This window comes from Melospiza georgiana, chromosome 3 (genome assembly GCF_028018845.1).
Source record: "Melospiza georgiana isolate bMelGeo1 chromosome 3, bMelGeo1.pri, whole genome shotgun sequence".
NCBI lineage: Eukaryota > Metazoa > Chordata > Aves > Passeriformes > Passerellidae > Melospiza > Melospiza georgiana.
This window is the reverse complement of record NC_080432.1, coordinates 100,363,755-100,378,679: the sequence shown is the minus strand read 5'-3', so window position 1 is coordinate 100,378,679 and position 14,925 is coordinate 100,363,755. Positions and strand designations below refer to the sequence as shown.

The 14,925-nt window shown below is 40.4% G+C and overlaps 1 protein-coding gene across 2 annotated transcripts in view; it reads left to right on the top strand.

The window, feature by feature from the left end:
• Positions 1 to 9,122, top strand: part of ELOVL5 (ELOVL fatty acid elongase 5) — a 39,194-nt gene extending 30,072 nt beyond the window's left edge. For both annotated transcript variants that reach the window (XM_058020144.1, XM_058020145.1), the window contains exons 4-8: positions 1,243 to 1,320; positions 1,963 to 2,134; positions 3,653 to 3,777; positions 5,616 to 5,750; positions 7,231 to 9,122. In XM_058020144.1, coding sequence (XP_057876127.1) covers positions 1,243 to 1,320; positions 1,963 to 2,134; positions 3,653 to 3,777; positions 5,616 to 5,750; positions 7,231 to 7,362 — 642 coding nt within the window. In that variant the 3' untranslated portion in view covers positions 7,363 to 9,122. The remainder of the gene's footprint in view (positions 1 to 1,242; positions 1,321 to 1,962; positions 2,135 to 3,652; positions 3,778 to 5,615; positions 5,751 to 7,230) is intronic.
• Positions 9,123 to 14,925: the final 5,803 nt, after the last annotated feature.

Here is a 14,925-nt window from a genome sequence, read left to right as displayed (position 1 = left end):
TTAGGAGGAAAATGAAGCATGAAGGAAATAACATTGGGGATAGGTAGATCATTTAAGTTATAATCTTTATTTAACCTTTTTAAAATTACCTTCCTTTTCGCAGTTCTGAGCAGCATTTAGTCATACCTGTTATTGGAGTCCTTTAATCAAGTGATCTTTTAAAATTACTTTTAGTACAAGGAATTTCTACTGTGGCTTTGCAAAACTATTTCTTATCCTGCAGGTAGATAAGGCCAAAAACATACAACTTGCTTTTGCCTTTCAGATGTTTTATGAGATACCAAACAATTTTTTTTCACTTGGGAGTTGCCTCAAGTTTTTACTCCTCTCCTCATGCTATTCCCAAGAGGAAGAACATCTTTATAAACAATGTTCAATGATTCCTTCTGTTGAGATGCTAAAGGGGATCTTGTTCATGTTTTTGCACATGCTCCCTTCTCCCATTCAAGTCAACCTGTCCTACCATCTCCTACCACCTGTGAAAGAGTGAGAACATCCAACATGGACCTTGTTTCTCTAGAGATTAGAGCCAGCCCCTCCACAGCAGACACCCTGTCATCTGTCATGGCTAATAGCTGGTCATTACTCTTTATTGTGACTCTGTTATGTTTGAGGTGTTACTTGTTATGCCAGGAAGTCAGGAAGGCAGTGGCATATCCTGCAGAGGAAGTCACTTATGGTGGGAAGGTTGTAATGTGCTTGCATGAGTGAATTGCTTAAAAAGATCTTGAAGAATGGCAATGCAGTGAAGCATGTGTTGTTAGCTATTAAGGAGAGCAAAGCTGAAAATATGCTTTGTCACATGGCTGAAAAAATTGTAGGCACATCTCTTGAGTACAAAATTTTTTAAAGATGTAGCTTTTTCCAAAAGTAAGAGCTCATCATCATCAAAAGTAATCAGAAGAAAAATATATTTACTGGACTTTGGTTATGTACTTTCTTTACCAATGAGATCATCAGCAAAGGAGACTTCACTCTGCAAATACTCACACTGTGGGATAAGTGGGGATAAAATGTTTCTCCTGTTTTTATTCTGGTATACCCCAGTTGGGAGAATTTATTAATTCATCCTTCACTATGATTCAGTCACTGCTTGAAACTTGAATTCAACCTAATGCCAGCCTCAGGTGCCCAGGATTTTCTTGACACCAGATGTCTGGGCAGAGCCACTGTGGAGCTTTGCAGGTGCCATGGAGCTCAGCCTTCTCCCCAATAACACTTTATTTTTTTTTATTTACTCAGCTGGTGACGGGAGTATTGGAAGGAGGATACAATTTCTTCTGTCAGGATACACACAGTGGAGGAGAGGCTGATATGAAGGTACTGTAATGGAGACTTAGAGCTGGAAATGTTTCAAATTGTGCACTTGAGTGTAAGTGGAGAGCAGAACAGTATTGATTATGCACATTTTGGTTAAACTATAAGCTTTTTTCCTTCTTTTGCAGTACAATAGACAATGCACTGTCAGACATAATAGTTCATCTATGATATATTCATGGTTGGTATTTTTTTGAGTAATTATGTGCAAATTTTCAAGAGTCCCCAGATCAAAAAATAAGGACCTGGTGTTCAGACTGTATCCAACCACTCTGTGTTGAGACTACCCTTCTCTTTCTGAGATGTGGTGATGATTTCTTCTGGTCACACTTCTGACCTCTCCTTTACAGAGAGCACTGCAGCACCAGCTCTGGTTAAATATTTTCTTATTTCTCCCAGGGCAACCCAGGTGCACAGCAGTAGCCTCCTGAAGCAGACTTTGTCATCCTTATTTCAGCTGTAGCTGTAGATTTGTACCTCGATCTCCTATGGAGAAACCTGAGGCAGAAGTATTTCAGAAGATCCCAGCAGTGTCTTCAGTCCTAGTAGTGCAGGACAGAATCTGGATTTTAATCACTTAGATAACATAAGAGTTGAAAACCTCCACCATGTGCAATGCTTCTAAAACTTGTTTCCTCCTTCCAGATCATACGTGTCCTCTGGTGGTACTATTTCTCCAAACTCATTGAGTTCATGGATACCTTCTTCTTCATTTTGAGGAAAAATAATCATCAGATCACTGTTCTGCATGTCTACCACCATGCAACAATGCTGAACATCTGGTGGTTTGTTATGAACTGGGTGCCTTGTGGTCACTGTAAGTACTGGGTGATGGTGGGGGAACATCTGCATCAGGGGCCTTATTCTGGTGGTCTTTTAATCAAACCAAACATCTCTGGTAGCTTCAGCTGCAGGATTTGTTCTGTACCATGTTAAGCTGCTTTGCTGAATTGCAACTGTTATAGATGGTTGCAGGAATTAAGCTGCCAGCACAGCCTCTAGGAAAGGAATGTCTGTGTAGATTGAAGAATTTGTGTGGCAGTGTGACATTTATCAGGTGCATTAGCCCATGTCAGATACCCACCAACCTTGCTCTTCTCTATTTTTGCTGTAGTTACAGACCCTTTGATGAAACAATGCCCTCTTTCCAGGTCGAGCCAGAAGCTTGTTTCAGTTGTAAAACAGCTAAGACTGACTCTAAGTCCTTGTATCTGTAAAATTCACTTGAGATATGACTTTCTTAATTTAATCTCATTATACCACTGGCCATAACAAATGATTTCAATTAAAATCTTGTCCCCTGACCACTAATGAACATGAGCAAATGAATCTTAAGTGGAAAATTTCCATGTCTCTCTTGTCTAAATCCTGCTAACCTTTGGCAATCTGACTTCAATTCTTCTACTGCATTTAGTTGGCATCTAGTTTCTTAAATGCATTATCATGGCTTAGCTGTGGTTAAGATGTGCAGCTTATAGATACTGGCTTTGTTGAACACTCCATTCAGGAGAAACCTTTTCAAACCTCATGGATGTGAGCTACTGGCAATGCAGGCTGCATTCCTCAGGAGTCTGGTCTCTGAGCCAAAGAGCATAGAAACTTGTATTTGTTTTGTGTTGTCAGCACAACAGTGAGTAATACTGAACTTATAAAAAGTCTGCATCTGGAAACACGTTCTCCTCCAATTGGGAATTGTTCATACAGCAGTCAAAACTGCGTGTACATGGAATCTATCTTGTGCTCATGTGGTTTGAAAACACTTTTGTGCTATTTCTAGTCGTGTTTTTCTTCTTCCATGCTTTATGTTCTGTTACGTAATCACAGCTCGATGCAATTTGGTGTTAAGCTAGAAGTTTCTTTAATGACTAAAGGTGCTGTAAGCAAGGACAAATAAAATAGCTAACTTGCAGTTTCTGAAGGTATCTGAAGCTTTTTGGTTGTAAATGGCAAAATTGGCTCCTGCCTGGAAGGAAGTGAAATCAGCCTAAAAGTAGATAGGTGAAGCTATTGATTGTTTGGTGTGTGAGCATTCCTCCTTTTTATCAGTTTCCTCAGTTCCCTTGAGAAACCATAATGTAGATGTAAAAAATAGTAACTTGAGGAAACAAAACCAGAAGGCTGGTGTAAAGCACAAAGCTGCAAAGCAGCTCAGCTACTCCATTGGGTAGGCAGAATAAAAACCAGAGTGAAAAAAGAACCCTCTTGCTTTTCTTCTAAGAGAAATAATATTTTAAATAGTAACATTTTGAACTTGTTATTTTTGTAGGTTCCATGAAACAGCATGTTCCTTCCTGGTAATGCAGTGTACTTGCTTTTTCCCTTGCCCTTTTTTTAGCTTACTTTGGTGCCACCCTGAACAGCTTTATCCATGTCCTCATGTACTCCTACTACGGACTGTCTGCTGTTCCAGCAATGCGTCCTTATCTGTGGTGGAAGAAGTACATCACTCAGGGGCAGCTGGTGAGTGACTTGCTCTTCAGTGCTTCAGCAGGCTCTTTATTTGTGATGAGGTCCCCTTGTCTTTACCAAGTCAGGAGATTTTGGCCGGGGATAGAAGAAGAAGAGAGAATGAGAGCTAGTACCATCGACACCTTGTAGTGCCTACATCACCTTAGAAATCCAATTTCTGCATGTGTGTTTGCTCTGTTCCCAGGACCATGGGGACTGGGGATGTGCATGAATCAGTGCTGAGGTCTGTGGGATCCATCTCCCCCACCCCATGTTGTGTGGCTAGATGCAGTTGGGAATTGCAGTGCTGGGATTTCTGGGGCTCAGTAGCCAGGGAGGAGGCTTTTCTTACAAGCCCTCTTGAGCTAGCCTGCTCTTCCCTGTGCTTGCTTGGTCAGGCTGGGACAGACCAGAAAGCCAGTGCAATGCCATCCACAGCTAACAAGGGCCATTCTAGTCCTGAGGGACAATGCCTTTTCTGTCCTACTTTTGCATGCAGTTGCAAATGGTTTATTAAAAACTATTCAATATTTCTGCTCTCTTTCTGCACTTTAAATGGGCAGATTTTTCTCTTGTAATTCTGTGTTGGACTCCTTGTATCAGTTTGCATTGTTTCTAGTGTGTGTGGTGATGAAGCCTGACCACTGTATGCTGGAGGTGGTAAAAGCAGTGAAATTCAGTAATACAGCATATGCTGAAGTGATACTGCACAAGAACCAGGTTTCAATGTGTACAGAACACCACAAGGAAATGTGCATGAGTGTTCTCTCTTCCCCATTTTGTGGGTGGGGGGAAACTGAAACCTAAATTATTTTGTTATATTCTTCCCTTCTTCCCCCCTACCCCACCCCACCCCTTCTCAGAACTGTGAATAGTTTTAATAACATTTGCTGGTGATGATTAATAACATTTACTGCCAGCAATTCACAGTGTTGATTCTCAACATGTTTTTTTTAGCACTGTTCTTCCTGAAGGATGGCTAAGTATTGTAGTTAAGGGCTCATTATTTTCATGGGAGGCATGGGGTTGCTTTGGTTTGAGGTTTGTTTCTGTTTTTCTTTCCAGATTTAGGCTCTGTTCTTCATCCTGGTTGTTCAGGTGCTACAGAGGGCAGTGTCTTGGTGCTTCAGTTGCTCCCCTGGCTATTGTCATAGCTGCTTTCACTTCCTTGCCTGCTCTGCATGCATAGCTGTTAGAGCAGCAAAATAGCAAAGCAGAACAAACAGTCTTTCCCTTTTAAAATAAACATTCCCTAATCTGGTAGCCTTTATGTGAGGATGAATTTTGCTTAAGGCCCTCTGCATCGCATAAGCCCAAACTCTGTTTTTCCAAAAGAGATAATTAAAGATAATTGAACCCTTATCCTCCTCCCTGGCTCCCCAGCTTCCCTGCAGCCTTCACCCCAAACATTCTTCCACTGGAGCCATGTCAGACAGTTCCTGTCTGTGGGAAGGGATTGCAGGGGTCTGTGTGTAGACCAAGTGACTCCAGGTCTTTTGCAGCTGAAGCAGTGAGATGCAGATCTACTCCATTAGGATGGTAAAGTCAAATCCCACTGAACTCCTCACTAGGAAGAAGGTGGTCTTTCTTCCTTGGGACACTTAGATATCAGTTCTGCCTAAGTTACTCTGATGTTCTAAAATGGAAAAATAGAAATAAACACACTTAACAGGATACCACAATCTGAATGTCTGCTAACTCAGGTTTACAGAGAAAACTCTTGCCAAACACACAATATTACATACTATTTACTTGTTTTGGAAATAACTGTTGAGATTTTGGTCACTCATGGTTTTTTTCCTCCTTCCATTAATGTGCTCCATTTCTCTTATTTTGTTTTCTCTCCCCAGATTCAGTTTGTCTTGACAATCTTCCAGACCAGCTGTGGTGTTGTTTGGCCATGTGCATTTCCTCAGGGCTGGCTGTATTTTCAGATTTCTTACATGATTTCTTTGATTATCCTCTTCACAAATTTCTATATTCAGGTAAAAGTAACATTCATCAATTCTTTCTAGCATTCTGCTGGCTGTATCTCACTGGAAAGCTGTGACAGAAAGATATGCTGGAAATGTCCTTTTGCTGTCCTTCACTAACATGCATATGTTCTTGAAGTACTACACTTGTTGATCCACCCTCTACTTTAAAATCTTCTCATGAGTTGTACCCATCATTCAGAATGCTTGGTAATTTCAGTAAGCCAGTTATACAAAAAAATGGCTTATTGCAATGTTAACTGCAGGTAAGGGAGAGGAGGAGCTTTATGTAAGACAAAGCTTTCCAGTCTGAAATAAACCAGCAGCATGTGAAGCACCCGAAGGAATTGTTCATTTCTGCTTTTACAAGGGGAGATGCTTGGTTTTTATCCAGGGAAACTTCCTAAACTCACAACATGCAGAAATACAGATTTTGTTCACTTCTACAGGCACTTTTTTGTATTTTCATACAGAAAATAAGTGGGTTTCGTTGTGTTTCTACAAATCTGATTTCATGTTTGAACAGATCCAGACTTGGTATGTGTTATTCTGAGCAGTTCATAACTGGGCTCTGTGCAAAGATGTGCAACTACTGTCTACAGAAAATCATGTACTTCTGTCTGCAGAAAATCAAACCAACAGCCTGCTGCCCCCAAACAAGCAAACTCTGTTATATGTTTCAAATGTCATTTGAGAGATTTGGGCATTTTGGTTTCTATGAGAATGATTCATGGGGCGAAACACAGCAGGCTTCCCTGTCTGTTCTTCTGGTACTTCTTAAAGTCAGTCCCATGATTTCTATCACTTGCTGCATATGAACATGCTAATTGAACATTATAGTATATTCCAGATATTACTTGATTTTCTTTGTCAATTTTGCTTATATTTTAACTTTTAATTGTTTAAATTTCTTTCACACAGAAATTTTGGGAAATCTGCTTTTGTCAGGCAGCTGAGTCCCTTTGAAAAAAAAATTATGTATATTTTACTGTCTATAATTTTTTAAACAGTCTAACCAATCCTGTTAGTTTTTGATTCTTGTCTTAGCCAATGGAAATTCCCATCACATTTCTATCTCTGAACTTCACTTGCTTTTATTGTTTACCTACCTCTTGTTCTGGCTTTGTTCAAGGTACTGTCACCTGCAATGCCTCAAACCTCCTTCCTCACATGTCATTTTGAGTGTTTTCTTATTCCATAGTCTGCTCATAAAATTGCTTCCCTTGTTTCTGATTTACTATTAGGATAACACTGCCATCATACTGCCAAGCCTTTTTCTTTTCAAGTGAACTACTCCTCTCACTGTGATGAATGAAAGGCGTAGTGTAGTCTCATACACAAAAAGTGGTTGAGCTTGTTAGACTCTTTCCACCGGCACAAGGTCTTTAGAAATGATGAATGCAAGTTTACTTTTGTGTTTCTAGAATTACTGTGAAAAAGTGGTTATTTATATCCAATTAAACAAAACCATGTGTCTTTCCATGTATTTTAGACTTACAACAAGAAGGCATCCTCGAGGAGGAAAGAGTATCAGAATGGCTCCACGGCCATTGCAAACGGGTACACAAACAGCTTTTCTTCCCTTGAGAACAATGTGAAACAAAGGAAACAAAGGAAGGATTGAAGACCAAACTGAAAAACCATTTTGATAACCCCAACAACAAAATCATCTGATTGTAAGCACAATGAGAGTTGTGCACTAATACTCTAATGGCTACTGTAACTATTCCTGCCTAGAATAGTGTGATTTATGTAGGACTTAACCAGTGCAAACACCCTAGAAACTGTATACGGAACATTAAAGTAGGTTAAAGTTTAAAAATAATTCTGGGCTGTCACTGACCCTGCTATAGACTATGGAAGGGAGTATTATCATATTATCCAACACTGCTGTTGCCTTACTAGTCAATATGATAGGTGCTGAATTATGATTCACAATTTGAAAACACTGTAATCTAAACCTCCATTTTTTAACTATAGATCATGCATGTGATTGTAGAGGTAATTTGTATGATGCTGGTTTCAGTAGATAAACACACATGCCTTAAATTAAAAAGCAGGGCCCAAAGCTTATTACTGGTTTAAAAATTAGGGTATGTTTCAACTTTTCAGTTGATTGACTTTTTATCAAAGTCACTTAGAAGAATCCATTGATCATTTTACTGTTCTGTGTGTGATACACGATGCTACGTATCTCTTACTCGATGCAGTGAAATTGGAAATGGCGCATTTAGTTTTGTATATTTGGCTTTAATTGACTCAGCAGTCACAAAACAGATGGAAAAGTTATTTTACCTTTTTAATAGATCTTATTTTTTTATTTGAAGTACATCACTAACATAAAAGTAATTGGCGCTTACACCGTCGAGTAAGATTTAAATATTGTCTCTAAAGTTTAGAGCATATACAGGGTGGACCCATCTATTCTTTTTACTTTTTTTCTTTTTTTTTTTCTTTCTTATTTCTGAGAATTCTTAAATGCTAAATGAAGAGTGGTTTTTAATATGAAGCTGGCAGTTTCAAGTGTTATTACCATAGCCATATCCATATTTTAGGAGCTGCTGTTTAAGTCTTTGACATATCCAAAAGTATATTTAAAAGTGGAGCCAGAAGGATGCTTTTCTGATGGAATTGTCTGTGTGTAAGTTGGTATCTGAACTGTTCTTCATGTAGCATTCACTTTCAAAATGTGCCTAACACAAAGATTTTTTTTTCCCAAATAAGCAAGTTTAAACAGTTAAAGTCATAGCTAATGTTTTTAAATGTTACTGAAATGTGCTGGAAATGTCTGTTTCTGTAATGTGAGTTGTGTATATCACTGGTAATGTTTTGGCTTGTTATCTAAGGATTTGGTTTGAGTGCTGGTTAAAGTGACTCCTTCTTGTAAAATCCTGTCTTGCACATATGAGGAGTCAGTTGCAGGGCCAATATCTGTTGCTGGTATTCTGGTATCTTCCATGATGGAGTCCATTAAGGTCTGAAAAATTAAATTGTGCAAGACATTCTGCTGGTCATTGCTCAAGTTTAACTATTTGGTTTTTTGATATTTATATAAATGCCAGTTTTAACACATTTAATTGTTTTAAAATATTTTTTAAAATTTTTGCACATCTCTTAAGGAATTAATAAGTTCTCTTACTAGCCTTGTGGGTTTTCATTCCTCGTTTTGAAGGAGACATTGTCTGTTATGTTTACATTATCAAAGCTTGTGCGTGTGTCTTCATTTCTAGGTACTGGTTTGCAGAGTCTTTACATAGCTCAGTACAGCAGCTATAATGTTCAAAATAGGCTGTCTAAATGTGCTAGAAATAAACTCTTGGCTCATCTGAATATACTTCATTGTTAATGTTTGACATGGTTTAATCATTAAAACACTTTTGATGATCTCTGCCTGAATTCTGTGGGTCTGTACAGATTCAATGCATTGCCCCATCCTGTGTCAGGCCAAGGAGGAGCCACCATGATGGAAGAACAGCTGCAGATATTCAGGAACATTTAGTGTACCAGAGATTTGGCAGCACAATCTTTACAGAAACCTTTGGCAGTTACTGAACACAATTCCCTTGCCTGGCTGTAGAAATACTGGTCTGTGTGATGGATTTCACTCCCGCTGGGATTACTGACTCACTGAATGCAGAGCAGCCCCAATAGCCTGAGATGCTGAGTGCCAGGAGCAAAGCTTAATGTGACTGAGAGGGGCTTCCTGCCTCAGCAGTCCTGTCTGTAGAATGGGGATAATACCTCTCTCCAGAATGAGAGCATCTTTGCAATTCCCTTTTAGCTCCCTTTGCCCCTAGGTGATTGTTTTAGAACCCTCTCTGATGTCAGTGTTTAACATTGCAACAACCCCAGATAGGCTGGTGATGGACTTGGTAAAAGAGAGCTACTTACATGGCTGGCTGTCTTCTCCCTTGCAAGCTCTTCAAACAAAAAACATAGACCAGGGAAGTGAGTTTACACGTTGTGTGAAAGGCTCAGAGGCTTCATGCTCTGTTGGTCTCTGGGAGGGTTCTCTGAGTGCCTGAGGTAGTTGCTAAGACAGGTTCCTCTCCTTCACGTGCCAATTCAACTATGTAAGTTGAATTATGCTCAGTAAGATGCAGTTCTTTGGCTGTTAGGCCAAATCTCCAGGAGGGTTCCTGAAAGGCAGAAGCACCAACCTGGGCTCCCTGTGTGAGCCAGCAGAGATGGGGCTCTGCTGCAAACCTCACCTTCAAGGTTAATGGCACGTGGTGACAAAACCCAGTGACTTTGTCCAGAACTGGCAGGAGATGTGTGACCTTGGGAACACCAGCAGTGTCTACACCTGTGTGGCAAAAACTGTGTCTCCTGGATGCTTTTCTACAGTCTCAGCACCAGCTGAAAAGTGAGAGCTGGATGGCTTAGATCAGACATCATCTTGCCGTAATTGATGGACCCAAGCACGAGCCTTGGGTTGGCCCACCTGGCTCAGCTTCCAGTGCATCATCTGACCTGGTGTAAGTAACAGCCTTTGGGTTGCCTCAATTCCTGATCACTTGTAGTTTTCCTAATAGCTGGGATTGGTGCCTGGGACTATGAGAGAGTCCTCAGAAAGGACTTCTTGTGTTGTTAAGGCAGGAGAGCTGAAAAGAGATGAACTGCTGCCAACAGGATGGAGAGGTTTCATGTAAAGGTGGCTGAGGAGAAGGACACAGTTCAGTTATTTGCAGAGAGAATGACCAAGCTACAAATCATTAGGTTGAGATCTTGTGCAGTTCATGAGCTGACCCAATCCCTCCCTGCACTCAGGCTCTACAGCCTCAGTGATGAAATGTTAAGCTTTTGTTCAGCTGTGAATGGGATAGGTAAGCTGAAATGCCAGAAAGCAGCTTTGTTAGGGTGATCCTGCTATTGACACTGAGTGCTGTGTCCGGGATGTGCAAGCCACCTGTGGGACTGGGATCACTCAGGAATTGAGATTCTTAGATTGGCAGGAAGAGAAAAAGCAGAGAACAATTATGGAAATCTTTGTGGTTGACCATGTATTTTACTTGATGCAAGAGAGATACTAAGTGTTGGAGCTTATGATAGGACTTACAGCCCCAAAACTCATAGAGAGCTGTTCTGGGGGTTGCCTCTGCCTTTGATATTTGGTAGCTGTCTTGTGTTTAGGTTGATAAAATGTGTTCCTTGTATGAGACTGGAATATGTGCTAAAACATATACATTTATTCAAAAAAAGAGATGCAAAAGTAAGATGGATGCCAAAGAGAAGTATAAATAAAATCAGAGGCCAAATTACTTGAGCTGTGTGGGTTCTGCAGGGAATCCCTTTGAGGCAATGCAGGGAATGATGAAATACAGTGGAGATCTGTTAGAGAAATGCTGCTCCAAGTTGTAGTGGTACAGAGGATTAACTTATATTGTCACTGTCATCCTCTTGCCAAGAATTCCTGTACCAGCAAAAGTGATTAGTCGAGATCATCAGGATGTTTCACAAACTGATTTATAGAGCAAACTTTTATTCCATTTTTGATTTTTAATTCATTTACTTTAAATAGATGGATATACGAAACAAGGTCCATACGTTTCTCAGTTTCAGTAGAATGCATTTGTACAAGCAGGGGAACCTGGAGTCCCCAGGGCCTCCCATGACATGACAGTAGCAGAGGCATTCATTTTTATGTCAAATGTATTAAAATTATCTCCAACAGAAAGGAGGGAAAAGAGCAACAAAGGTCCAGTAAAAAAAAAAAAAAAGAAAAAGAAAAAAAGTGTATTATGTTTAAATCAGTCAAACCGGGATGTGGAGAGACTCACACATCTTGTGTTTCAATGATATATAATATAGATACTATATTTTCTATAGGAGGAATGTAAAAAGTCTCTGGTAGATGGCGGAGTTGATAGTCTGATTTCAGAATAAATGTGAAGAATGAGTAAAAGGAAGTAAAAAGAAAATGGGAAAAAATGTAACATTGCTTTTCTGGAAGTAATCACATCTGATTGACCCATATTGGTTTTTAATTAAAAAAATACTGTGTAGACAAAGGAAATATATCTTCCATCCCTCTGGAATAGGTAGTATTTTTAATCTTGGAAATTATTATGTAAACTAGAGGGTGTGGTGACCAGCAACAGGATCCATGGATAAGCAAGGTCACACTGATGAGCAGATGCTTTGTCTCAATGCTTTCAGCCAGAACAGAGCCCATTAATAATGTTTTAGGAGAAACCCCGGTGTAAAAACCAGGACTATTTGCAACAGTGTTTGGAGATGACAACATCAGAAAGTACTGTCAGTGCCAGGAAATATTACATCTCTTCAGCAACTACCTTGCTGGCTGGAGTAAGGAATGGAATTACTGTAAATCCCCCTTAGGCACCAGTAACAGCTGTTTCCATGAGAGTTCCAGTTGGACATGACTGAAGAGAAGGAAGATATATTTCAAATCATCTCTTCAACAACTTAAAGCTGCAACTGTGGGGGGAAAAAAAAAAAGGAAAAATCTTGTGCAAAGAAATGGAGAAGTTCTGCAAAACAGATGTTAAACAAGAACAGTGTTGAGAAGGCATGTAACCTCAGCCAACACAGATATCACATCAGTAGATTCAAATTTTTGTGAAGGAAAACTAGCTATTTTAAGGGTATGACACAAATCAAATTGGTATAAGCTACCCAAGAGTCTTCCTAGGCTACAAATAGGGTGAGTGCTTTTTTTTGGTGAAATATGGCTCTGGAGCAATTTTCCCATAAGAGTAGTGTGGAGGTCTGGGGGATTGCTTGAGGATGGGTCACTGACCACTTCTAAAGCTGGTAAAACCAGGCATGGGACCCCTGGTGTGCTGCTCTGCATTCTGGCAAAAAGCAGCTCTTGGTACCTCTGTGAAAGTATATCTAAGGAAGGGCAAAACAGAGAGAGGGGTGATGACAAAAGGGTGAGAAACAGCCCTGCAGACACCAAGGTGGGGGAGGAGGTGATGCTGGAGCAGATTCCCCTGCAGCCTGTGGAGAAGCCTCTGGCACAGCAGGTACCCACATGCAGCCCATGGGAGGCCATGTGGTGGAGCAGGTGGAGTGCCCTGAAGGAGCAGCAGCCTGTGGAGAGCCCATGCTGCAAGTTTTGCCTCAGGGACTTCAGCACACGGGAAAGGCCCACACTGGAACAAGAGTAGGAAGGAGGAGAGAGGAGCTGCTATGGACTGATCAGAACCACCCCCACAGCACTTGGAGCATGGAGGAGGTAGAGGAGGTGGAAATGAAGGAGTGAAACAGCCTTGGAAGAAGGGGATAAGGAGGAAGCGGTTTAGTTTTTGTCTTTGTGTCTCACATTCAGCTCTATTTTAATTGGAAATAAATTATTTTTCCCAGAATCCATTTGGGCCATGATAATTATTGCTGAGTAACCTTCCTGTCTTTATCTCAAACCTCAACCTTTTCATCTTATTTCTGCCCCCAGTCCTGTTGAGGAGGGGGAGAGAGCAGCTGGGTGGGTGTGTGGCAGGTGGCCAAGGTCACCCCATGCCACAAGCCACATGGACACTTTGTTCCCTTACAAATCAGCAGTCAGGCAGAAGGCAGCTTCCTTGATCAGAAGAAAGATCTGCCAAAGGCCACGATGTACCAGGCACCAGAAAACCTGAAGGCCATCGTGGTACAGCTGGCAGTCTTGTAGTCTGGGAAGATATGCTCCCTGGAGTGAACCAACTGCTTTGGTTTTGGTGGGTTTTTTTTTTTTTTTTGTTTTTGGTTTTTTGGGGTTTTTTTGGTAGTTTATTTGGGTTTTTCGTTTTCTGGGGTTTTTTTGGTTTGTTTTGGGTTTTAAAATTTTTTCTTCTTTTTTTTTTCCATCTCTAACACATGTTAAAGCAACACATTTTCCAGGAATCTGTCCCATAATTCTTGGAAAGTTTTTAAAGGCAGTGTAGGAACCTCCTATGTGCTAATGGAAGGTACTGCAGTGGCACACTGTGTGAAGGAAGCCTGTGTTCAGAAGATCCTGAATTCCCTTATGAGAGGAGTTGCCTCACACCTTTCAGAGGCAGCTGGAGCTCCAGCTCAAACAGGGATGGTCCAGCCATGTGACAAGAAGAAATGCAAAACCATACTCATTGTCACATTTCATTTGGGAGCAGGTGAGACTCCAAGTGAACTGAATGTGTTGCCATAAAAATGCAATCCCACAGAGTTGTTTACTCCTGTGCATTTGCTGCTCCTGCGCTGGTGTAATGGGGAATGCAAAACCCCTGGGGCACCATTGCACTTTTACTGCCTGAGACTTGCCTAAGTGGATGTTCACAGCATTTCCACCAGGATCAGTCAGCACCAGAGGTAATTTTATGTGATAAACTACTTGGTAAAAATACTTACAGGGAAATGAAGTGAATTTTTTTTCCCACACATACTGAAGCAAGGTATTGTGCTATTTGTGTAATTGATTAGACATATGGTGTCTCATCCCATTTAGCAAGCAGGAAGCATGTCTTTATCAGCTGTTCTGTCTGCTGCTGGAGGTCAAATGTTTACTAAATGCTAATTCAATTTTACCAGCTGTTGTAGGAAATCAGAATCTCAGCTCACCTACCAGAAGTAAGAGCTTTATGAAAATAAAATTTAAAAAAATAATTTGTAGCCTTGTATTAAATTAAAATAATTTAAATGCCTTTCTTCCTTTAAAATCAATGGCATCTCAATGCTTCAGTGCCTTTCTAAGTCTAACACCTTTCTGTATATTTAGAAAGGATTGCCTCTCTGAAAGATCTTCTGTTAATTTATTAAGTTGCTTTGTTTCCCACAGCACTTGGGGTTGGAAAGGAGTGTGAGACCAGCTCTTGGTGTGCTGGGCTGTTAGGGACTTGAGACATCTTTGATGCAAATGCACTTTTGCTCAGTAGAATAGTGATGAGTTTGTGAGAAAGACCAGGAAATGCATCCCATGCATATAGATGGCATAACTATTATAATCTAACTATTATCAGCTGTGCTTCCTTTTAAAATTGTTTGCACAGATTTTTTCAAATCATCATGAAAAAGACTCTTATGTTCTCAGGAGTTTTAATAATAAGGTAAGAAGTAGTCTTTACATCTGACTCTGGTTTCCATGCTAAGTAGATGTGAAGAATTGCTGCCCAGTCCTACTGTATAAAGCTGTACAAGTAGATTTTTAAATGAATGGGAACTCCTGAAACCAGACCAGGCAGTTTGGTGGTGGATGTTCTGCTTGATT